Source organism: Oncorhynchus masou, chromosome 16, assembly GCF_036934945.1.
Source record: "Oncorhynchus masou masou isolate Uvic2021 chromosome 16, UVic_Omas_1.1, whole genome shotgun sequence".
Classification (NCBI taxonomy): domain Eukaryota; kingdom Metazoa; phylum Chordata; class Actinopteri; order Salmoniformes; family Salmonidae; genus Oncorhynchus; species Oncorhynchus masou.
This window is the reverse complement of record NC_088227.1, coordinates 43,846,885-43,871,845: the sequence shown is the minus strand read 5'-3', so window position 1 is coordinate 43,871,845 and position 24,961 is coordinate 43,846,885. Positions and strand designations below refer to the sequence as shown.

At 44.4% G+C, this 24,961-nt stretch overlaps 1 protein-coding gene across 1 annotated transcript in view; it reads right to left on the bottom strand.

Moving 5' to 3' along the window:
• The window catches only part of eif2b4 (eukaryotic translation initiation factor 2B, subunit 4 delta), a 30,708-nt gene extending 5,978 nt beyond the window's left edge, over positions 1–24,730 (bottom strand). The window contains exons 1-12 of the mRNA XM_064991747.1: positions 24,686–24,730; positions 24,196–24,233; positions 21,101–21,272; positions 20,291–20,515; positions 19,003–19,085; positions 15,496–15,564; positions 14,473–14,495; positions 12,737–12,851; positions 9,426–9,502; positions 7,520–7,622; positions 6,727–6,854; positions 1,528–1,705 (exon numbers count right to left, since the gene is read on the bottom strand). Coding sequence (XP_064847819.1) covers positions 1,528–1,705; positions 6,727–6,854; positions 7,520–7,622; positions 9,426–9,502; positions 12,737–12,851; positions 14,473–14,495; positions 15,496–15,564; positions 19,003–19,085; positions 20,291–20,515; positions 21,101–21,272; positions 24,196–24,233; positions 24,686–24,707 — 1,233 coding nt within the window. The 5' untranslated portion in view covers positions 24,708–24,730. The remainder of the gene's footprint in view (positions 1–1,527; positions 1,706–6,726; positions 6,855–7,519; positions 7,623–9,425; positions 9,503–12,736; positions 12,852–14,472; positions 14,496–15,495; positions 15,565–19,002; positions 19,086–20,290; positions 20,516–21,100; positions 21,273–24,195; positions 24,234–24,685) is intronic.
• Positions 24,731–24,961: the final 231 nt, after the last annotated feature.

Genomic DNA, 24,961 nt, shown 5'->3' with positions numbered 1-24,961 from the left:
GGCGAAGTGCTGTTGTCCATCTGGCCACTCTGCCATAAAACCCAGCTTGGTGAAGTGCTGTTGTCCATCTGGCCACTCTGCCATAAAACCCAGCTTGGTGAAGTGCTGTTGTCCATCTGGCCACTCTGCCATAAAACCCAGCTTGGTGAAGTGCTGTTGTCCATCTGGCCACTCTGCCATAAAACCCAGCTTGGTGAAGTGCTGTTGTCCATCTGGCCACTCTGCCATAAAACCCAGCTTGGTGAAGTGCTGTTGTCCATCTGGCCACTCTGCCATAAAACCCAGCTTGGTGAAGTGCTGTTGTCCATCTGGCCACTCTGCCATAAAACCCAGCTTGGTGAAGTGCTGTTGTCCATCTGGCCACTCTGCCATAAAACCCAGCTTGGTGAAGTGCTGTTGTCCATCTGGCCACTCTGCCATAAAGCCCAGCTTGGTGAAGTGCGGTAGAGACTGTTGTCCTTCTGGCAGGTTCTCCCATCTCAGCCAAGGAACTCTGTAGTTTTGTCAGACTGGTCATTGGGTTCTTGGTCACCTCCCTGACCAAGGTCCTTCTTGCCCAGTTTGGTCAGACCGCCAGCTCTAGGCAGAGTCTGGGTAGTTCCATATTTTTTCCATTTCCCAATGATGGAGACCCCTGTGCTCTTGGAAACTATCAACACTGTAGAAATTGTTTCATATCCTTCCTCAGATATATGCCTCATCACAATTCTCAGTTCTTTGAACTTCATGATATAGTTTCTGCTCTGACATGCACTGTCAACTGTGGGACCTTACATAGACAGGTGTTTCTTTCTAAATCATGTCCAAACAATTGAATGGGCCACAGGTGGACTCCAATCAAGTTGTGGTGACATCTCAAGCATGATCAAATGAAATTGAAATTGTCAAGTGTCAACGCAAAGGGGTGTGAATACTTATGTAAATTAAATATTTCTGTATTTACATTTTTAATAAATCTGGTAAACACATTTTCACTTTGTCATTATGGGGTATTGTGATGTCATTATGGGGTATTGTGATGTCATTTTGGGGTATTGTGATGTCATTATTATGTATTGTGATGTCATTATGGGGTATTGTGTGTAGATGGGTGAGATGAAAAAAATACATTTAATCCATTTTGAATTCAGACTGACAACAAAATGTGGAATAAGTCAAGGGGTATGAATAAGGCCCTGTAAGTGTTGCAATTCAATATTGTGATTTTATTACGATTTGATGTGCCAAACATATTGCCCACTCTGTTGTCTGCTACAGAGAGATAAGAGAGAGTCATTGATCATTCATGGAAATAAAAGCGCTGAAAACACGCTGTCTTACTACGTAAAAACAGATGGAGACCAGAGTTTCGGTGCAGGTACAGCTGACTAGCACTAGCTAGGCAAAATGTACAATTTTTATTTTATTTTTATGAATGGACACTTAGTCAAATATCGATAGACTATGGTCCCAAAATAATATGGTGATATGCAACTACCTATTTATTCCCCCATCTCTATCAGGTAGTATGTATGAGGACTAGGTTACCTCAGGTAGTATGTATGAGAGCGCAGAAATGAGGACGTAGGTGCAGCCGATGCCTCTCTGTACGAGACGTCTCAGAGCCTCCCTTCCCTCCAGACGAGGCCGGCTGTCCACCACAATAACGCGGAACTTCCTGCTCTTCTCAAACGCCTCGCACAGGATGTGGTTCACCAGGGACGAGCTACGGAAGGACAGGACATCATCAACAACTGATGAGTTCCTTACTGACCCCCTAGCCTGGTCCCAGATCTGCTAAGAAGGGGGGCGAAGGGACGCAGACCCCAACCGTCCCATAACCCCTCAAACTCAACTCTGGACCTCGAAGCCAGGTCCACTGCATTTTTCCCCCCACTGTTCCCCTCTAATCAAATCAAATGTATTTATAAAGCCCTCCGTACATCAGCTGATATCTCAAAGTGCTGTACAGAAACCCAGCCTAAAACCCCAAACAGCAAGCAATGCAGGTGTAGAAGCTAGGAAAAATTCCCTAGAAAGGCCAAAACCTAGGAAGAAACCTAGAGAGGAACCAGGCTATGAGGGGTGGCCAGTCCTCTTCTGGCTGTGCCGGGTGGAGATTATAACAGAACATGGCCAAGATGTTCAAATGTTCATAAATGACCAGCATGGTCCAATAATAATAAGGCAGAACAGTTGAAACTGGAGCAGCAGCACGGCCAGGTGGACTGGGGACAGCAGGGACTGATTTAGACCTGGGAGACCAGGTGTGTACATTTAATTATCAGGTAGATCAGAAAAGCAGCAGGCTCTGGACTTTGTAGGGTCAGAGTTGAGTACCCCTGTCCTATACTCTAAGGTGGTACTACTGTAGAGTTGAGAGGATTGGATAGACTTTACAGGTGGGAGACAGGATGGGAGATCAGTTATGTATTGTAATGTAGTGAATTTGGGGTATATCCCAACCGCTACTCAAACCCTGGTCTCTGACTGTCAGTACAACACTTATACATGAACACCTTGGAGTGGTTTCCACTTAGTCATTAACACCATGGAGTGGTTCTACTTAGTCATTAACACCTTGGAGTGGTTTCTACTTAGTCATTAACACCATGGAGGGGTTTCTACTTAGTCATTAACACCTTGGAGTGGTTTCTACTTAGTCATTAACACCTTGGAGTGGTTTCTACTTAGTCATTAACACCATGGAGTGGTTTCTACTTAGTCATTAACACCATGGAGGGGTTTCTACTTAGTCATTAACACCATGGAGGGGTTTCTACTTAGTCATTAACACCTTGGAGTGGTTTCTACTTAGTCATTAACACCATGGAGGGGTTTCTACTTAGTCATTAACACCTTGGAGTGGTTTCTACTTAGTCATTAACACCTTGGAGTGGTTTCTACTTAGTCATTAACACCATGGAGTGGTTTCTACTTAGTCATTAACACCATGGAGGGGTTTCTACTTAGTCATTAACACCATGGAGGGGTTTCTACTTAGTCATTAACACCTTGGAGTGGTTTCTACTTAGTCATTAACACCATGGAGTGGTTTCTACTTAGTCATTAACACCATGGAGTGGTTTCTACTTAGTCATTAACACCTTGGAGTGGTTTCTACATAGTCATTAACACCATGGAGTGGTTCTACTTAGTCATTAACACCTTGGAGGGGTTTCTACTTAGTCATTAACACCATAACACCTTGGAGTGGTTTCCACTTAGTCATTAACACCATGGAGTGGTTTCTACATAGTCATTAACACCATAACACCATGGAGTGGTTCTACTTAGTCATTAACACCATGGAGTGGTTCTACTTAGTCATTAACACCTTGGAGTGGTTTCTACTCAGTCATTAACACCTTGGAGTGGTTTCTACTTAGTCATTAACACCATGGAGTGGTTCTACTTAGTCATTAACACCATGGAGTGGTTCTACTTAGTCATTAACACCATGGAGTGGTTCTACTTAGTCATTAACACCATAACACCATGGAGTGGTTCTACTTAGTCATTAACACCTTGGAGTGGTTTCTACTTAGTCATTAACACCATAACACCTTGGAGTGGTTTCCACTTAGTCATTAACACCTTGGAGTGGTTTCTACTTAGTCATTAACACCATAACACCTTGGAGTGGTTTCCACTTAGTCATTAACACCTTGGAGTGGTTTCCACTTAGTCATTAACACCATGGAGTGGTTTCCACTTAGTCATTAACACCATGGAGTGGTTTCTACTTAGTCATTAACACCATGGAGTGGTTCTACTTAGTCATTAACACCTTGGAGTGGTTTCTACTTAGTCATTAACACCATAACACCTTGGAGTGGTTTCCACTTAGTCATTAACACCTTGGAGTGGTTTCTACTTAGTCATTAACACCATAACACCTTGGAGTGGTTTCCACTTAGTCATTAACACCTTGGAGTGGTTTCCACTTAGTCATTAACACCATGGAGTGGTTTCCACTTAGTCATTAACACCATGGAGTGGTTTCTACTTAGTCATTAACACCATGGAGTGGTTCTACTTAGTCATTAACACCTTGGAGTGGTTTCTACTTAGTCATTAACACCATAACACCTTGGAGCAGATTCCACTCAGTCATTAACACCATGGAGTGGTTTCTACTTAGTCATTAACACCATAACACCTTGGAGCAGATTCCACTCAGTCATTAACACCATGGAGTGGTTCTACTTAGTCATTAACACCTTGGAGTGGTTTCTACTTAGTCATTAACACCATAACACCTTGGAGCAGATTCCACTCAGTCATTAACACCTTGGAGTGGTTTCCACTTAGTCATTAACACCATGGAGTGGTTCTACTTAGTCATTAACACCATGGAGCAGATTCCACTTAGTCATTAACACCATGGAGCAGATTCCACTCAGTCATTAACACCATAACACCTTGGAGTGGTTTCTACTCAGTCATTAACACCTTGGAGTGGTTTCTACTCAGTCATTAACACCTTGGAGTGGTTTCTACTCAGTCATTAACACCTTGGAGTGGTTTCTACTCAGTCATTAACACCATGGAGTGGTTTCTACTCAGTCATTAACACCATGGAGTGGTTTCTACTCAGTCATTAACACCTTGGAGTGGTTTCTACTCAGTCATTAACACCTTGGAGCAGATTCCACTCAGTCATTAACACCATAACACCTTGGAGTGGTTTCTACTCAGTCATTAACACCTTGGAGTGGTTTCTACTCAGTCATTAACACCTTGGAGTGGTTTCTACTCAGTCATTAACACCTTGGAGTGGTTTCTACTCAGTCATTAACACCTTGGAGTGGTTTCTACTCAGTCATTAACACCATGGAGTGGTTTCTACTCAGTCATTAACACCATGGAGTGGTTTCTACTCAGTCATTAACACCATGGAGTGGTTTCTACTCAGTCATTAACACCATGGAGTGGTTTCTACTCAGTCATTAACACCATGGAGTGGTTTCTACTCAGTCATTAACACCATGGAGTGGTTTCTACTTAGTCATTAACACCTTGGAGTGGTTTCTACTCAGTCATTAACACCATGGAGTGGTTTCCACTTAGTCATTAACACCTTGGAGTGGTTTCTACTCAGTCATTAACACCATGGAGTGGTTTCTACTCAGTCATTAACACCTTGGAGTGGTTTCTACTCAGTCATTAACACCATGGAGCGGTTTCTACTCAGTCATTAACACCTTGGAGTGGTTTCTACTCAGTCATTAACACCATGGAGTGGTTTCTACTCAGTCATTAACACCTTGGAGTGGTTTCTACTTAGTCATTAACACCATAACACCATGGAGTGGTTTCTACTCAGTCATTAACACCTTGGAGTGGTTTCTACTCAGTCATTAACACCTTGGAGTGGTTTCTACTCAGTCATTAACACCTTGGAGTGGTTTCTACTCAGTCATTAACACCTTGGAGCGGTTTCCACTCAGTCATTAACACCTTGGAGCAGATTACACTTAGTCATTAACACCTTGGAGCGGTTTCCACTCAGTCATTAACACCATGGAGCGGATTCCACTCAGTCATTAACACCATAACACCTTGGAGTGGTTTCCACTCAGTCATTAACACCATGGAGTGGTTTCTACTCAGTCATTAACACCTTGGAGTGGTTTCTACTCAGTCATTAACACCTTGGAGTGGTTTCTACTCAGTCATTAACACCTTGGAGTGGTTTCTACTCAGTCATTAACACCTTGGAGTGGTTTCTACTCAGTCATTAACACCTTGGAGTGGTTTCTACTCAGTCATTAACACCTTGGAGTGGTTTCTACTCAGTCATTAACACCTTGGAGTGGTTTCTACTCAGTCATTAACACCATAACACCTTGGAGTGGGTTCTACTCAGTCATTAACACCTTGGAGTGGTTTCTACTCAGTCATTAACACCATGGAGTGGTTCTACTCAGTCATTAACACCATGGAGTGGTTCTACTCAGTCATTAACACCTTGGAGTGGTTTCTACTCAGTCATTAACACCATGGAGTGGTTCTACTCAGTCATTAACACCATGGAGTGGTTCTACTCAGTCATTAACACCATGGAGTGGTTTCTACTCAGTCATTAACACCATAACACCTTGGAGCGGTTTCTACTCAGTCATTAACACCATGGAGCGGTTTCTACTCAGTCATTAACACCATGGAGTGGTTTCTACTCAGTCATTAACACCATAACACCTTGGAGCGGTTTCTACTCAGTCATTAACACCATAACACCTTGGAGCGGTTTCTACTCAGTCATTAACACCATAACACCTTGGAGCGGTTTCTACTCAGTCATTAACACCATAACACCTTGGAGCGGTTTCTACTCAGTCATTAACACCATAACACCTTGGAGTGGTTTCTACTCAGTCATTAACACCATAACACCTTGGAGCGGTTTCTACTCAGTCATTAACACCATAACACCTTGGAGCGGTTTCTACTCAGTCATTAACACCATAACACCTTGGAGCGGTTTCTACTTAGTCATTAACACCATGGAGCGGTTTCTACTCAGTCATTAACACCATAACACCTTGGAGCGGTTTCTACTTAGTCATTAACACCATGGAGCGGTTTCCCAGACACAGATTAAGAACAGGCCTGGACTGAAAAGCTATTTCAAATGGACATTCTCAATTGACCGTGCTATTTAACTCGGCTTAAATCGGTCTCCAGGCGACCGGCCCTAAGAGGCTCAGACCTCTTGATTAAAAGTCGTTATTATTTTCTTACCATCCATAAACTAGAATGACATCTCCATCACTGATCTTCTCTATGGCGTATTTAGATATGGCCTTGGCTGCCAGAACGATCTTCTCCTCTATGTACCGGTCTATACACGTCAGCAGTTTGGTCTTCGCCTATGGAGGGGGACGACGACAAAATGACCACATGGGGATGAGAGAGAGACAAAATGACCACATGGGGATGAGAGACAAAATGACCACATGGGGATGAGAGACAAAATGACCACATGGGGATGAGAGACAAAATGACCACATGGGGATGAGAGACAAAATGACCACATGGGGATGAGAGACAAAATGACCACATGGGGATGAGAGAGAGAGAGCCAAAATGACCACATGGGGATGAGAGACAAAATGACCACATGGGGATGAGAGAGAGAGAGCCAAAATGACCACATGGGGATGAGAGAGAGAGAGCCAAAATGACCACATTGGGATGAGAGAGAGAGAGCCAAAATGACCACATTGGGATGTGAGAGAGAGAGCCAAAATGACCACATTGGGATGTGAGAGAGAGACAAAATGACCACATTGGGATGAGAGAGAGAGAGCCAAAATGACCACATTGGGATGTGAGAGAGAGAGCCAAAATGACCACATTGGGATGTGAGAGAGACAAAATGACCACATTGGGATGAGAGAGAGAGAGCCAAAATGACCACATTGGGATGTGAGAGAGAGAGCCAAAATGACCAGACATAATATGGATATGATGAGTGAAACATGAGTCTTTCTGACCACAACCTGGCCACGAACACACTGTATTCTGAATGTACCTCCTCCTCTTTGCATTGACTTGGAATATTGGAGATTTCTTTCTTGATGTACTTGATTGCGTTGCCCATGCTCGCTGACAGAGGTCGACATTGATTGAGAAAGCTGCAACAACAACAACATGGCGGTACAAGCTCAACCCTGAGACATGATTCACAAGATGCTAGTTCCACAGTAAGATGTGACATACAATGCATTCAGAAAGTATTCAGACACCTTGACTTTTTCCACATTGTTACGCTACAGCCTTATTCTAAAATAGATTAAATGTGTCCTCCCCCCATAATGACATCACAATACCCCATAATGACATCACAATACCCTATAATGACATCACAATACCCCATAATGACATCACAATACCCCATAATGACATCACAATACCCCATAATGACATCACAATACCCCATAATGACAAAGCAAAAACGTTATACATTTTTGCAAATGTATAAATAAATAAAATAACAAGTATTCAGACCCTTTACTCATGACTTTGTTGAAGCACCTTTGGCGGCGATTACAGCCTCAAGTCTTCTTGTGGTTATTGACGCTACAAGCTTGGCACACCTGTATTTGGGGAGTTTCTATCATTCTTATCTGCAGATCCTCTCAAGCTCTGTCAGGTTGGATGGGGAGCGTCGCTGCACAGATATTTTCAGGTTTCTCCAGAGATGTTTGATCTTGTTCAAGTCCAGGTTCTGTCTGGGACACTCAAAGACATTCAGAGACTTGTCCCGAAACCATTCCTGTGTTGTCTTGGCTGTGTGCTTAGGGTCATTGTCCTGTTGGAAGGTGAACCTTTGCCCCAGTCTGAAGTCCCGAGTGCTCTGGAGCAGGTTTTCATCAAGGATCTCTCTGTACTTTGCTCCATTCATCTTTCCCTCGATAATGACTAGTCTTCCAGACCCTGTCGCTGAGAAACATCCCCACAGCATGATGCTGCCACCACCATGCTTCACCGTAGGGATGGTGCCAGGTTTCCTCCAGACGTGACACTTGGCATTCAGGCCAAAGAGTTCAATCTTGGTTTCATCAGACCAGAGTCCTTTAGTTGCCTTATGGCAAACTCCATGTCCTGTTCCTTTTACTGAGGCGTGGCTTCCGTCTGGCCATAAAGGCCTGATTGGTGGAGTGCTGTGGAGATGGTTGTCCTTGTGGAAGGTTCTCCTATCTTCCAGAAGGACAACCATCTCCACAGAGGAACTCTAGAGCTCTGTCAGAGTGAACCTCGGGGTCTTGGTCACCTCCCTGATCAAGGCCCTTTTCTCCCCCGATTGGTCAGTTTGTCTGGGCGGCCAGCTCTAGGAAGAGTCTTGGTGATTCCAAACTTCTTCCATTTAAGAATGATGGAGGCCACTATGTTCTTGGGGACCTTCAATGCTGCAGAAATGTTTTTGGTACCTTTCCCCCAGATCTGTGCCTCGACACAATCCTGTCTCAGAGCTCTACGGACAATTCCTTTGAACTCATAGCTTGGTTTTTACTCTTACATGCACTGTCAACTGTGAGACTTTATATAGACAGGTGTGTGCTTTTCCAAATCATGTCCAATCAATTGAATATACCACAGGTGGACCTTCAATCAACTTGCAGAAACATCTCAAATATCATCAATGGAAACGGGAGGCACCTGAGCTCAATTTCGAGTCTCACAGTAAAGGGTCTGAATACTTATGTAAATAAGGTATCTGTTTTTTTATATTAGTAATACATTTGCAAAACTTTATAAAAAAAACATTTTCATATTGTCATTATGGGGTTGTGTGTTTAGATTGATGAGAGGGGGGGGGGACAATTTAATCCATTTTAGAATAAGGCTGTAATGTAACAAAATGTGGGAAAATGTTAAGGGGTCTGAATACTTTCCCGAATGCTCTGTATAAACAAAGTGTTATGAGGACCCTGTACCTGATATAGGGCTTCAGTTTGTTGACCAGATCCCTGGACAGCTCTTCATTGGGTGGGGTAGTGTAGTCCCTGATCACCTGTTGGAAGAGGTATAGTCGCAGGGTATAGTCGCAGGGTATAGTCATAGGGTATAGTCGCAGGTTATAGTCGCAGGGTATAGTCGTATGGATGGTCGTATGGATGGTCATATGGATGGTCGTAGGTATAGTCGTTGTTATAGTCGTAGATATAGTCGTATGGATGGTCGTAGGTATAGTTGTAGGGTATAGTCGTAGGGTATAGTCGTAGGTACAGTCGTAGGGTATAGTCGTAGGGTATAGTCGTAGGGTATAGTCGTAGGGTATAGTCGTAGGGTATAGACATAGGTATAGTCGTATGGATGGTCGTAGGGTATAGTCGTAGGGTATAGTCGTAGGTATAGTCGTAGGTATAGTCGTAGGTATAGTCGTATGGATGGTCGTAGGTATAGTCGTAGGTATAGTCGTAGGTATAGTCGTAGGTATAGTCGTATGGATGGTCGTAGGTATGGTCGTAGGTATAGTCGTATGGATGGTCGTAGGTATAGTCGTAGGTATAGTCGTAGGTATAGTCGTAGGTATAGTCGTAGGTATAGTCGTAGGTATAGTCGTATGGATGGTCGTAGGTATAGTCGTAGGTATAGTCGTAGGTATAGTCGTAGGTATAGTCGTAGGTATAGTCGTAGGTATAGTCGTAGGGTATAGTCGTAGGGTATAGTCGTAGGTATAGTCGTAGGTACAGTCGTAGGGTATAGTCGTAGGTACAGTCGTAGGTACAGTCGTAGGGTATAGTCGTAGGTACAGTCGTAGGTATAGTCGTAGGTATAGTCGTAGGTATAGTCGTAGGTATAGTCGTATGGATGGTCGTAGGTATGGTCGTAGGTATGGTCGTATGGATGGTCGTAGGTATGGTCGTAGGTATAGTCGTAGGTATAGTCGTAGGTATAATCGTAGGTATAGTCGTATGGATGGTCGTAGGTATGGTCGTAGGTATAGTCGTAGGTATAGTCGTAGGTATAGTCGTAGGGTATAGTCGTAGGGTATAGTCGTAGGGTATAGTCATAGGTATAGTCGTATGGATGGTCGTATGGATGGTCGTAGGTATAGTCGTAGGTATAGTCGTAGGTATAGTCGTAGGTATAGTCGTAGGTATAGTCGTATGGATGGTCGTAGGTATAGTCGTATGGATGTATAGTCGTAGGTATAGTCGTATGGATGGTCGTAGGTATAGTCGTGGATGGTATAGGTATAGGTATAGTCGTAGGTATAGTCGGTATAGTCGTAGGTATAGTCGTAGGTATAGTCGTATGGATGGTCGTAGGTATAGTCGTAGGTATAGTCGTAGGTATAGTCGTAGGTATAGTCGTAGGTATAGTCGTAGGTATAGTCGTATGGATGGTCGTAGGGTATAGTCGTAGGTATAGTCGTAGGTATAGTCGTATGGATGGTCGTAGGGTATAGTCGTAGGTATAGTCGTAGGGTATAGTCGTAGGTATAGTCGTAGGGTATAGTCGTAGGTATAGTCGTATGGATGGTCGTAGGTATAGTCGTAGGGTATAGTCGTAGGTATAGTCGTAGGTATAGTCGTTATAGTCGTAGGGTATAGTCGTAGGTATAGTCGTAGGGTATAGTCGTAGGTATAGTCGTAGGTATAGTCGTAGGTATAGTCGTAGGTATAGTCGTAGGTATAGTCGTAGGTATAGTCGTATGGATGGTCGTAGGTATAGTCGTAGGTATGGTCGTTGTTATAGTCGTAGGTATAGTCGTTGTTATAGTCGTAGGGTATAGTCGTAGGTATAGTCGTAGGGTATAGTCGTAGGTATAGTCGTAGGTATAGTCGTAGGTATAGTCGTAGGTATAGTCGTAGGTATAGTCGTAGGTATAGTCGTATGGATGGTCGTAGGTATAGTCGTAGGTATAGTCGTAGGTATAGTCGTAGGTATAGTCGTAGGTATAGTCGTAGGTATAGTCGTAGGTATAGTCGTATGGATGGTCGTAGGGTATAGTCGTAGGTATAGTCGTAGGGTATAGTCGTAGGTATAGTCGTATGGATGGTCGTAGGTATAGTCGTTGTTATAGTCGTAGGGTATAGTCGTAGGTATAGTCGTATGGATGGTCGTAGGTATAGTCGTAGGTATGGTCGTTGTTATAGTCGTAGGTATAGTCGTAGGTATAGTCGTATGGATGGTCGTAGGTATAGTCGTAGGTATAGTCGTAGGTATAGTCGTATGGATGGTCGTAGGTATAGTTGTAGGTATAGTCGTAGGTATGGTCGTATGTATGGTCGTAGGTATAGTCGTAGGTATAGTCGTAGGTACAGTCGTAGGGTATAGTCGTAGGTATAGTCGTAGGTATAGTAGTAGGCATAGTCGTAGGTATAGTCGTAGGGTATAGTCGTATGGATGGTCGTATACAATCACCCGTGTGCATACATAGCACCAAAACAAAAATAAAGATTTCTTAAGAGACTGATGGATGTGGGGAATGTTAAGACACTTCAATGTCAGTGAGTATGGGGGAAAATGGAAGTATCTGTTTAAAAAGTAGAGCAGGGCCACAGAGTGAGGACTGGAACTTATTTCCTTAAGAGTCCAAGACGTTGGGGAGGAGGGGGTGGGGTTGGGGGAGGGGGGGGGGGTCTAGGCTGACATGTGGAAATGTTTTAAGATGGTCATACTATAGCTATTTGATTTAGAATTGTAGGACCCCTTTTGTTATCAAAAAAATATTAAGTATTGATTTATATATATTCAATATTTTATTATATATATATATATAACAATTATTTAAACAAATACTGAATTTGGGCTTTACCACCATACCCCATAGAAACACATTCAGAAAAAGGCCATTCCAAAAAAACAAACCATAAGAAACAAGGTGTTGAAGAGTCTGTCCTACATCTAGGAGATATACACATTATTTAACCCCTTATTGGGGGGGGGTAGGCACAAAGCTAGATTCATAATTCCATTAGTTAAGAGAGAGAAGAAAAATATGGTCGTAATAGTTTGTAGGTGAAACAGGTCGGACACTACAGACGTTTTCGTGAGAGGACTGATTTTCGGGACGTCTCCTGGTCTGGCGAACACCGCAGATGTGAGAGTGCGACACTGGTGGATTGAGAAACATCCAATGCAATGGAAATACAAAAATAAACTACCTCTAGCTGAAACGGACTAATTTTGATGTGGGTTTGTTTGTTATGCAACTTAGATTTACTCACTGGCGCATCAATCGACTCTAGGGGGTTAACTAAGGGCAGGTCTGGGGGGGGGGTCAGTTGTACTGTACCTGTTTGAAGGCATGGAGCAGGGCCACAGAGCGAGCATTGGATCCCGCCACGATACCCTGGGAGTACTGCAGACCCAACCGCACAATGGAGGGGTGGATCACTGTAGAGGGAATGCTGACAGACAGAACCAAACAATTACCCATCAGATCACAGACAGAACCAAACAATTACCCATCAGATCACAGACAGAACCAAACAATTACCCATCAGATCACAGACAGAACCAAACACTTTACCCATCAGATCACAGACAGAACCAAACAATTACCCATCAGATCACAGACAGAACCAAACAATTACCTATCAGATCACAGACAGAACCAAACAATTACCCATCAGATCACAGACAGAACCAAACACTTTACCCATCAGATCACAGACAGAACCAAACAATTACCCATCAGATCACAGACAGAACCAAACAATTACCTATCAGATCACAGACAGAACCAAACAATTACCCATCAGATCACAGACAGAACCAAACAATTACCCATCAGATCACAGACAGAACCAAACAATTACCTATCAGATCACAGACAGAACCAAACAATTACCCATCAGATCACAGACAGAACCAAACAATTACCCATCAGATCACAGACAGAACCAAACAATTACCCATCAGATCACAGACAGAACCAAACAATTACCCATCAGATCAGACAGAACCAAACAATTACCCATCAGATCACAGACAGAACCAAACAATTACCCATCAGATCACAGACAGAACCAAACAATTACCCATCAGATCACAGACAGATTAATAAATTAATAAACAACCACTTGCCGAGACCAATTTATCAGATCACATAAATACTTTTAGTAGAAAGGGTAAGACAATATGAGACGGATTTTACTCAGTCCTACCTCAGTATTATATAGAAATGACAATACATGTGCAGACATTTAGCTAGAAGACAAATCTTATCCATCAGGATAATTGTATTTAAATAAAGAGGCAAAAACACGCTCATACTACAACCACTGTTATGGTCTGATATACCATTCCTGTCAGCCAAATCAGCATTCAGGGCTCGAACCACCCAGTTTGTAATCACTTAAAAACAATCCCAGAGCATTAAATCTAAGAGAGAATGGTTCAGATGGGAACAGTGTCCCTGGGAAGAGCCATAGAAAACGCTCTAAATACCTCTGGTTGCACCAGTTGTAACTCTCCGCCCGACGGGGAAATGTGCTCTACGACGGACCTAAAAATCCTATCTGTAGTTACCTGAGTTGCTGGGTGAGGGGGGCTCTGGGTAGGGTCAGGTAGTTATTTACCTGAGTAGCTGGGTGAGGGGGCTCTGGGTAGTGGCAGGTAGGTAGTTACCAGAGTTGCTGGGTGAGGGGGGCTCTGGGTAGTGGCAGGTAGGTAGTTACCTGAGCAGCTGGGTGAGGGGGCTCTGGGTAGTGGCAGGTAGGTAGTTACCTGAGTTGCTGGGTGAGGGGGGCTCTGGGTAGGGGCAGGTAGGTAGTTACCTGAGTTGCTGGGTGAGGGGGGCTCTGGGTAGTGGCTGGTAGGTAGTTACCTGAGTTGCTGGGTGAGGGGGGCTCTTGGTAGTGGCAGGTAGGTAGTTACCTGAGTAGCTGGGTGAGGGGGGCTCTGGGTAGTGGCAGGTAGGTAGTTACCAGAGTTGCTGGGTGAGGGGGGCTCTGGGTAGTGGCAGGTAGGTAGTTACCTGAGCAGCTGGGTGAGGGGGGCTCTTGGTAGTGGCAGGTAGGTAGTTACCTGAGTAGCTGGGTGAGGGGGCTCTGGGTAGGGTCAGGTAGGTAGTTACCTGAGAAGCTGGGTGAGGGGGAGTAGGGTCAGGTAGGTAGTTACCTTTGTAGCTGGGTGAGGGGGGCTCTGGGTAGGGGCAGGTAGATAGTTACCTGAGTAGCTGGGTGAGGGGGGGGTAGGGTCAGGTAGGGTAGGGTCAGGTAGGTAGTTACCTGAGTTGCTGGGTGAGGGGGCTCTGGGTAGGGTCAGGTAGGTAGTTACCTGAGTAGCTGGGTGAGGGGGGGGGGGGGTGTAGGGTCAGGTAGGGTAGGGTCAGGTAGGTAGTTACCTGAGTTGCTGGGTGAGGGGGGCTCTGGGTAGGGTCAGGTAGGTAGTTACCTGAGTTGCTGGGTGAGGGGGGCTCTGGGTAGGGGCAGGTAGGTAGTTACCTGAGTTGCTGGGTGAGGGGGGCTCTGGGTAGGGGCAGGTAGGTAGTTACCTGAGTTGCTGGGTGAGGGGGGTTAGGGGCAGGTAGGTAGTTACCTGAGTTGCTGGGTGAGGGGGCTCTGGGTAGGGTCAGGTAGGTAGTTACCTGAGTAGCTGGGTGAGGGGGGTAGGGTCAGGTAGGGTAGGGTCAGGTAGGTAGTTACCTGAGTTGCTGGGTGAGGGGGGCTCTGGGTAGGGTCAGGTAGGTAGTTACCTGAGTAGCTGGGTGAGGGGGGTAGGGTCAGGTAGGTTGTTACCTGAGAAGCTGGGTGAGGGGGGGGGGGGGGTCAGGTAGGGTAGGGTCAGGTAGGTAGTTACCTGAGTTGCTGGGTGAGGGGGGTTAGGGGCAGGTAGGTCGTTACCTGAGTTGCTGGGTGAGGGGGGCTCTGGGTAGGGTCAGGTAGGTAGTTACCTGAGTAGCTGGGTGAGGGGGGGGGGTAGGGTCAGGTAGGTTGTTACCTGAGTTGCTGGGTGAGGGGGGCTCTGGGTAGGGTCAGGTAGGTAGTTACCTGAGTTGCTGGGTGAGGGGGGGGGTAGGTAGTTACCTGAGTTGCTGGGTGAGGGGGCTTTGCGGCTATACTGGTGCAGATGAGAGAACAGGCTGACTTTGTAGCCATAGTCGGATCGCAGTGGGATCTGAAATAAACACACACACGTTTAGTTCACCGTGATCCTCTTGGGTTCAGAGGTCAAAGGTTCAAAGGTGGATGGGTGAGGTCAAGTCCAAACATACATAGATGACAACCCCCACAGCAACCAAGCATAACTCTGAGCAGTAGGCCAGCTCAACAACCACACCATACTCTGTACTGTCGGCCGGCTCAACAACCAATCATATTCTGTACTGTAGGCCGGCTCAACAACCAATCATATTCTGTACTGTAGGCCAGCTCAACAACCAATCATATTCTGTACTGTAGGCCAGCTCAACAACCAATCATATTCTGTACTGTAGGCCAGCTCAACAACCAATCATATTCTGTACTGTAGGCCAGCTCAACAACCAATCATATTCTGTACTGTAGGCCAGCTCAACAACCAATCATATTCTGTACTGTAGGCCAGCTCAACAACCAATCATATTCTGTACTGTAGGCCAGCTCAACAACCAATCATATTCTGTACTGTAGGCCAGCTCAACAACCAATCATATTCTGTACTGTAGGCCAGCTCAACAACCAATCATATTCTGTACTGTAGGCCAGCTCAACAACCAATCATATTCTGTACTGTAGGCCAGCTCAACAACCAATCATATTCTGTACTGTAGGCCAGCTCAACAACCAATCATATTCTGTACTGTAGGCCAGCTCAACAACCAATCATATTCTGTACTGTAGGCCAGCTCAACAACCAATCATATTCTGTACTGTAGGCCAGCTCAACAACCAATCATATTCTGTACTGTAGGCCAGCTCAACAACCAATCATATTCTGTACTGTAGGCCAGCTCAACAACCAATCATATTCTGTACTGTAGGCCAGCTCAACAACCAATCATATTCTGTACTGTAGGCCAGCTCAACAACCAATCATATTCTGTACTGTAGGCCAGCTCAACAACCAATCATATTCTGTACGGTAGGCCAGCTCAACAACCAATCATATTCTGTACTGTAGGCCAGCTCAACAACCAATCATTGTGTACTGTAGGCCAGCTCAACAACCAATCATATTCTGTACTGTAGGCCAGCTCAGAGAACATGAGAGAAAAACAGGGAAATGCCTAGTAGAACATTGTGTACAGCCGTTCAATACAGACTGAACATCACTGTTTCATCATGTATCAACATGTAGGATATGACAGTGAGCTCCAAATGTATTGGGACATGTTTAATAGTTTTGGCTCTGTACTCCAGTATTTTTTTAGATTTGAAATGATACAATGACTATGAGGTTATTCAACTGCAGACTGTCATCTTTAATCTGAGTGTATTGTCATCCATATCGGGTGAACCGTTTAGAAATTACAGCCCTTTTTCTGCATAGTCGTGTGTGTGTGTGTGTGTGTGTGTGTGTGTGTGTGTGTGTGTGTGTGTGTGTGTGTGTCCCATTTTAGGGGACCAAAAGTATTGGGAAAAATTAACTTATGTGTATTAATGTAGTAAAACACTATGTGTATTAATGTAGTAAAACACTGTGTATTAATGTAGTAAAACACTATGTGTATTAATGTAGTAAAACACTATGTGTATTAATGTAGTAAAACACTATGTGTATTAATGTAGTAAAACACTATGTGTATTAATGTAGTAAAACACTATGTGTATTAATGTAGTAAAACACTATGTGTATTAATGTAGTAAAACACTATGTGTATTAATGTAGTAAAACACGATGTATTTGGTCCAAATATTCATAGCATTCAATGGTTACATATATCGTGATGGATGCATTTTCAGTTTGTTTTTCGTTGTGTTTCAGATTATTTTGTGAATAATGGTGAGTTATTGTAATGGGAGAGAGGATAGCATGTCTTGTGGAGGTACGATATTTGTGCGTTTACGCTGGTAATCTTCTCACACATCATTATTCACAATTAATTCAGGACTATCTGTAATCATGGTAACATCCACATTAAATGAAGAAGTGTTTCGCAAAACATTCTATTCTTTGTTACAATAAATGTGACAAAAAAAAAAAAAAAAAAAAAATGACACAATACATTATTTACCATTTCATTTCAAATTGGGCACAAAATAATCTGAAACACAACCAAAACAAACAGCAAACGTATCCAACACATTTGTAGAGTCACAAGCTTGATGTAATCACTGCCTTCTAGGAATATGAGACCAAATAATACACTTTTTACTACTTTAAGTGGATTTGTCCCGATACTTTTGCTCTCCTAAAAATGGGAGACGACTATGTACAAAAAGTGCTGTAAATTTCTAAACAGTTCACCTCGATACGAGTAAAAATACCCCACAAATTAAAGCTGACAGTCTCCAACCTCATAGTCATTGTATCATTTCAAATCCAAAGTGCTGAAGTACAACAGTTGTCCTAGTACTGTTGGGAGCTCACTGTACGTCTCTGTTGTGATGGTTCTTTCTGCTGACTAGTGTCTGTCATTATGTCAGGAAGATGGTGGGGAAAATGACATGAACAGACTTTTTATTTTAATTTGACCCCTTTCTTCTCCCCAATTTCGTGGTATCCTATTGTTGTAGTAGCTACTATCTTGTCTCATCGCTACAACTCCCGTACGGGCTCGGGAGAGACGAAGGTTGAAAGTCATGCGTCCTCCGATACACAACCCAACCAAGCCGCACTGCTTCTTAACACAGCGCGCATCCAACCCGGAAGCCAGCCACACCAATGTGCCGGAGGAAACACCGTGCACCTGGTGACCTGGTTAGCGCGCACTGCGCCCGGCACGCCACAGGAGTCGTTGGTGCGCGATGAGACAAGGACATCCCTACCGACCAAGCCCTCCCAAACCCGGACGACGCTAGGCCAATTGTGCGGCGCCCCACGGACCTCCCGGTCGCGGCCGGTTGCGACAGAGCCTGGGCGCGAACCCAGAATCTCTGGTGGCACAGCTGGCGCTGCAGTACAGCGCCATTAACCACTGCGCAACCCGGGAGGCCCGACATGAACAGCCTTGAGCAAAACAAAACAGACAGTAAAACAAATCAACGGCACACAAAGCAACGGCCAGACCTTGACACTGAATACCTTATTAGAGGCGCCGTACGGTAGTGTCTGAAATAAATGCGAGGTACAGAATAGAAGCAATTGCGGTGAGACATGGAGGTAGGTTAGGTTCGTGATGTGAGGAGATTTGGCTGGTTACCTGACAACTTCCTGTGTTCTATCTAGGACTTCCTCTTCCCCATTATCCAAAGTTTCCCCTTACCAATATATAGCTTCCCAACATGTTGGCGAGAAAGACACACAATGGATGTTGATTTGGGGAGGTGTGTGTCCTCGCATGAAAAATAATACAAGGGAAACACTGACGATCTACTGAGAAGGCTAATCTCAGTAGCACTGGAAAATGAGTCAAGCAGTGCCTCGATGAAAACAGAGCAGCACGATGTGGAAGGACAATAACATGCCACACACCTGTTGTCTCTCCAACTTCTTGGCCAGTCGTTTCACCACTGCAGGGTCGTCCACTTGGACATGCTCAGGAAGTCTCTTCACCACTAACAGGGACAGGAAACAACAAATGATCGTTGAAAACATATTTACTGCAACAATATGTAGAATACTACTCCCTTTGTACTCAATCGATGAATTAAGGAACTCCCCTCACATTAGGTCCTCCATGGAATGTGTAACTGCCCCCTGGTCACAGCCTGAACTAATGAACTGCCCCCTGGTCACAGCCTGAACTAATGAACTGCCCCCTGGTCACAGCCTGAACTAATGAACTGCCCCCTAGACACAGCCTGAACTAATGAACTGCCCCCTGGTCACAGCCTAAACTAATGAACTGCCCCCTGGTCACAGCCTGAACTAATGAACTGCCCCCTGGTCACAACCTGAACTAATGAACTGCCCCCTGGTCACAGCCTGAACTAATGAACTGCCCCCTGGTCACAGCCTGAACTAATGAACTGCCCCCTGGTCACAAACTGAACTAATGAACTGCCCCCTGGTCACAACCTGAACTAATGAACTGCCCCCTGGTCACAGCCTGAACTAATGAACTGCCCCCTGGTCACAACCTGAACTAATGAACTGCCCCCTGGTCACAACCTGAACTAATGAACTGCCCCCTGGTCACAGCCTGAACTAATGAACTGCCCCCTAGTCACAGCCTGAACTAATGAACTGCCCCCTGGTCACAGCCTGAACTAATGAACTGCCCCCTGGTCACAGCCTGAACTAATGAACTGCCCCCTGGTCACAACCTGAACTAATGAACTGCCCCCTGGTCACAGCCTGAACTAATGAACTGCCCCCTGGTCACAGCCTGAACTAATGAACTGCCCCCTGGTCACAGCCTGAACTAATGAACTGCCCCCTAGTCACAACCTGAACTAATGAACTGCCCCCTAGTCACAGCCTGAACTAATGAACTGCCCCCTGGTCACAGCCTGAACTAATGAACTGCCCCCTGGTCACAACCTGAACTAATGAACTGCCCCCCTGGTCACAGCCTGAACTAATGAACTGCCCCCTGGCCACAGCCTGAACTAATGAACAAATTTGTTTTAGTGTGGGTGGGATGGGGGGGGGTTGTTATTCTATGGATGTTGTATCAATTGACTACGTATTTACCAATATGTGGAAGCAGCAGAACTCTAATTGTCCAAGTCAAACTTCCCCTCTGAAACAAAAGTTTATCAAATGATACATCATAAATCAACAAGGTGCTCCAGAGGTCCACCGGGAGCTGTTGTACCTGGGTTTAGTTCACTGAGAGGGACTTTGGTCTTGATGCTGGAGGACGAGGAGCCTGGTTGTTTCGCGGCCCTGTCAGTCTCCTGCCTGGCTCTCCTCTCTGCCTTCAGCTCAGCTTTGCTCTTGGCTGGCTTGTCTGCCGGGGAGGGGGCGGGAGAGGAGTGGAAGGGACCTGAGGCAGGCACAGGTATTGGTGCAGAGGCAGGGGCAGGCAATGCTGAGGGAGCTGGGGAACCAGACAGACGAGGTGAACGGACCAATGAAATGGATGGAGGAACATGAATGATAGGTAAATAGACCAATGACAAAGCTAGAAGTTTATGAAAATTAGTAAACAACTAACTGAAAATGACAGAAATGCTAACTTGCTGTAGATCATGTGACTGTTTGTTCCATGCAATATGCTTTGTGGACTTCACTGGACAAAGGTTGCTCTCCGGTTTTGTAATGAAACAAAGGTTTGTTTGAATTTATTCTAAAACCTTTTTCAATGTGCCATTTCTGGCTCTGGACAACATGACAGGAAAATCTTTAAATGTATTTGTTTTTCAAAGATATTTAAAATGATACAATCAGACCTTTGCAAAAAACCCTCCCGGAACGTTGAATAAATTCGCTGGTTTTCCAGAAATCCTGGTTGAAGAATCCAGTTGTCATGCTTATTCCCTCTAGATTCCAGGAAAACTTCAACCAGGATTTCAGGAAAACTAGGAATCCTAATCAAACCCACTCTGATGATGGTGAAATAAAAAATAATAATTGTATGACATGATGATGTCAATAAGCATGAGACCAGGCGAGAACACAACACCTTTCTGTGTTGCCAGCGGTCGTGGTGGTGGTGGCAACAGGGAGACCGGTGTCTTTTCCTTCTCTGTTTCTGACGGGCCCTTTTCATTCTTCCTGTCCTTCTGTTTCTTCTGTTGTTTCTTCTGTTTCCTCAGACGTTGCTTCTCCTCCTTGGTCAACTCCTTCCCTTCATTCTAGTAGGTGAAAGGGGAAATCCAGGTGAATTCAAATCACTTTTTTTGACAGCATCCCTTTTGATTTAAACAAAAACTTTCCATACGTTTGGTCAGTAGCTATATACAGGGTCAGTAGCTATATACAGGGTCAGTAGCTATATACAGGGTCAGTTGCAGGGTCAGTAGCTATATACAGGGTCAGTAGCTATATACAGGGACAGTAGCTATATACAGGGACAGTTCCAGGGTCAGTAGCTATATACAGGGTCAGTAGTTATATACAGGGTCAGTAGCTATATACAGGGTCAGTAGCTATATACAGGGTTAGTTCCAGGGTCAGTAGTTATATACAGGGTTAGTAGTTATATACAGGATCAGTTGTTATATACAGGGTCAGTAGCTATATACAGGGTCAGTAGCTATATACAGGGTCAGTAGATATATACAGGGTCAGTAGCTATATACAGGGTCAGTAGTTATATACAGGGTCAGTAGTTATATACAGGGTCAGTAGCTATATACAGGGTCAGTTGCAGGGTCAGTAGCTATATACAGGGTCAGTAGCTATATACAGGGACAGTTCCAGGGTCAGTAGTTATATACAGGGTCAGTAGCTATATACAGGGTCAGTAGCTATATACAGGGACAGTTCCAGGGTCAGTAGCTATATACAGGGTCAGTAGCTATATACAGGGTCAGTAGCTATATACAGGGTCAGTAGTTATATACAGGGTCAGTAGCTATATACAGGGTCAGTAGATATATACAGGGTCAGTAGATATATACAGGGTCAGTAGCTATATACAGGGTCAGTAGCTATATACAGGGACAGTTCCAGGGTCAGTAGCTATATACAGGGACAGTTCCAGGATCAGTAGCTATATACAGGGACAGTTCCAGGGTCAGTAGTTATATACAAGGACAGTAGTTATATACAGGGACAGTAGCTATATACAGGGTCAGTAGCTATATACAGGGTCAGTTCCAGGGTCAGTAGCTATATACAGGGACAGTTCCAGGGTCAGTAGTTATATACAGGGACTGTATAACGAACGACAGATTTGTACCTTGTCAGCTCGGGGGTTTGAACTTGCAACCTTTCGGTTACTAGTCCAACGCTCTAACCACTAGGCTACCCTGCCGCCTCTATGTTCTAACCACTAGGCTACCCTGCCGCCCCTACACCTGCATTGCTTGCTGTTTGGTGTTTTAGGCTGGGTTTCTGTACAGCACTTTGAGATATCAGCTGATGTACCAAGGGCTATATAAATACATTTGATTTGATTTGTTGCTCGCCATGCTGTGTTTTCATGTGTTGCTCGCCATGCTGTGTTGATGATGTGTTGCTCGCCATGCTGTGTTGATGATTTGTTGCTCGCCATGCTGTGTTGATGATGTGTTGCTCGCCATGCTGTGTTGTCGTCTTAGGTCTCTATGTCGTCGTCTTCGGTCTCTATGTAGCGTTGTCTTCGGTCTCTATGTAGCGTTGTCTTCGGTCTCTATGTAGCGTTGTCTTCGGTCTCTATGTAGCGTTGTCTTCGGTCTCTATGTAGTGTTGTCTTCGGTCTCTATGTAGTGTTGTCTTCGGTCTCTATGTAGTGTTGTCTTAGGTCTCTATGTAGTGTTGTCTTAGGTCTCTATGTAGTGTCGTCTTAGGCCTCTATGTAGTGTTGTCTTAGGTCTCTATGTAGTGTTGTCTTAGGTCTCTATGTAGTGTCGTCTTAGGTCTCTATGTAGTGTTGTCTTAGGTCTCTATGTAGTGTTGTCTTCGGTCTCTATGTAGTGTTGTCTTAGGCCTCTATGTAGTGTCGTCTTAGGTCTCTATGTAGTGTTGTCTTAGGTCTCTATGTAGTGTCGTCTCTCTCCTCGTGATATTTAAAATGTATTTCTCTATCCCCCGCCCGCAGGAGAGGCCTTTTGCCTTCTGGTAGGCCGTTTCTTATTGTAAATGTTCTTAACTGACTTGCCTAGTTAATTTAAAAGTTAAATATGATTATTTTTTTTACATGTAAATATCTAGCATGCCCCGAACACCAGTGTATAGCTGGAGAGGAAGTGTAGTTGGTAAGTGTGCGAATGGGGCGGCAGTGTAGCCTAGTGTTGAGCGTTGGACTAGCAACCGAGAGGTTGCCAGATCGAATCCCTGAGATGACAAGGTACAAATCTGTTCTGCCCCTGAACAAGGCAGTTAACCCACTGTTCCTAGGCCGTCATTGAAAATAAGAATTTGTTCTTAATTAACTAAATAAAAGTACATTTAAAAAGTGTTTAAAGAAATAAATAATGTAATATCTGAAACTCTACACATGGAGAAGAATGGTTTTCAAGATAATACCGACCCTTGCGCTTGTTTACACTGAGCTGCACTAGGGTATGAACACAATCACGGTTACACGCTGTGAAGCCAGTGCTAGACATGGGTCAGGAAAACGTACCACAATGCACTGTTCCATTGAGAAGATTCAAATACTGCAAGTTTTTTTCTCTCCAGAAAACTACCCTTTTCGTCCTCATGCTCGCGAACAGTAGCCACCTCAGCCATTTTGGAAGGGCACTGGTCAGCCAATCAGCTCCTTTGTTGTTCAACGCAACATGACACTGGCAAATCCCATCGCTGCATTGAGGTATGTTCTTCGACCCATATCTAAAAACGCCCACCACTATGGTTTCTTAATGTAACCTTGATTGCGTTCCAACCCCAGTGCAGCTCAGTGCAGCCTATGAACTCCCAAGCTCAATTTAACCAGGCGCTCTATAGTAGGGGCGTCCATAGAGGAGGTCTGTGCATCAGGCTGACCCCCCCCCCACCCCCCACCACCACCACCCTCCTCCTCCTCTACAGTGACGCGACATATTGTATAAGAACTCTCAATGTCATGTCGTTTTGTTCTCGGATTTAAAATGATTCGGTGCATTGTCTCGGTATTTTGAATATACTTACTTTTGAGCGTGTGATATCATCTTTGTTGCCAGGGCCATCTGTAAAGGCGATGAATACAGTGTGGTGATGAGGATGACACAGGACTGTAAAAGTTACCCCTGCATGTAGCTGGGACAATGCTCTCTTCATCTTACTAGCAAGCCATGTCCTAGTTAAACAGCGATATCTGACAGGACAACTAATTATAGCACTTTTACTAGGGGTGTTGTTTTAAAGAAATCATTTATATATTTTTTTAAATGTTGGCTCATGAATTCTTCAGTAACATGAAACGGTGGTGACTGAAGCTACCATCACTTCTCAGGCTAGTTAGTTAGTTAGCCCGCAATGCTACCCGCAATGACTGGTGTAGCTAGTTAACATTTACTATAAAGGTCTCACAAGCTGACACGTCAGGTTTTATTCCGTGATATTTCAACCAGAGTTGTAGCTATAGTCGATGTATCTTTTGTTTAAGTGTATTGACAGCTGTCATTGTTTTCAGACTCACCCGGTTCTCCACAGTCTGCCATGTTTCCGATAGTTTCAGCAGGAAATACACGTCTGAATTAGTGCGGAGGAAATAGACAGTGCCCTCTTGCGGTTGAAGGTAACGGGTTTCACAAGCAACTCCAAATGAGGTATTTGTTGAGGCCATTTTCATTCTTTTTTTTTAATAAACTGTCACTCATCGGACTTCCCCGTATTCATGGTTCTCACAGACAGTAGTGTAAAGTACCTGCTCTTTTGCACACCAATATCTCTACCTGTACATGATCATTTATCA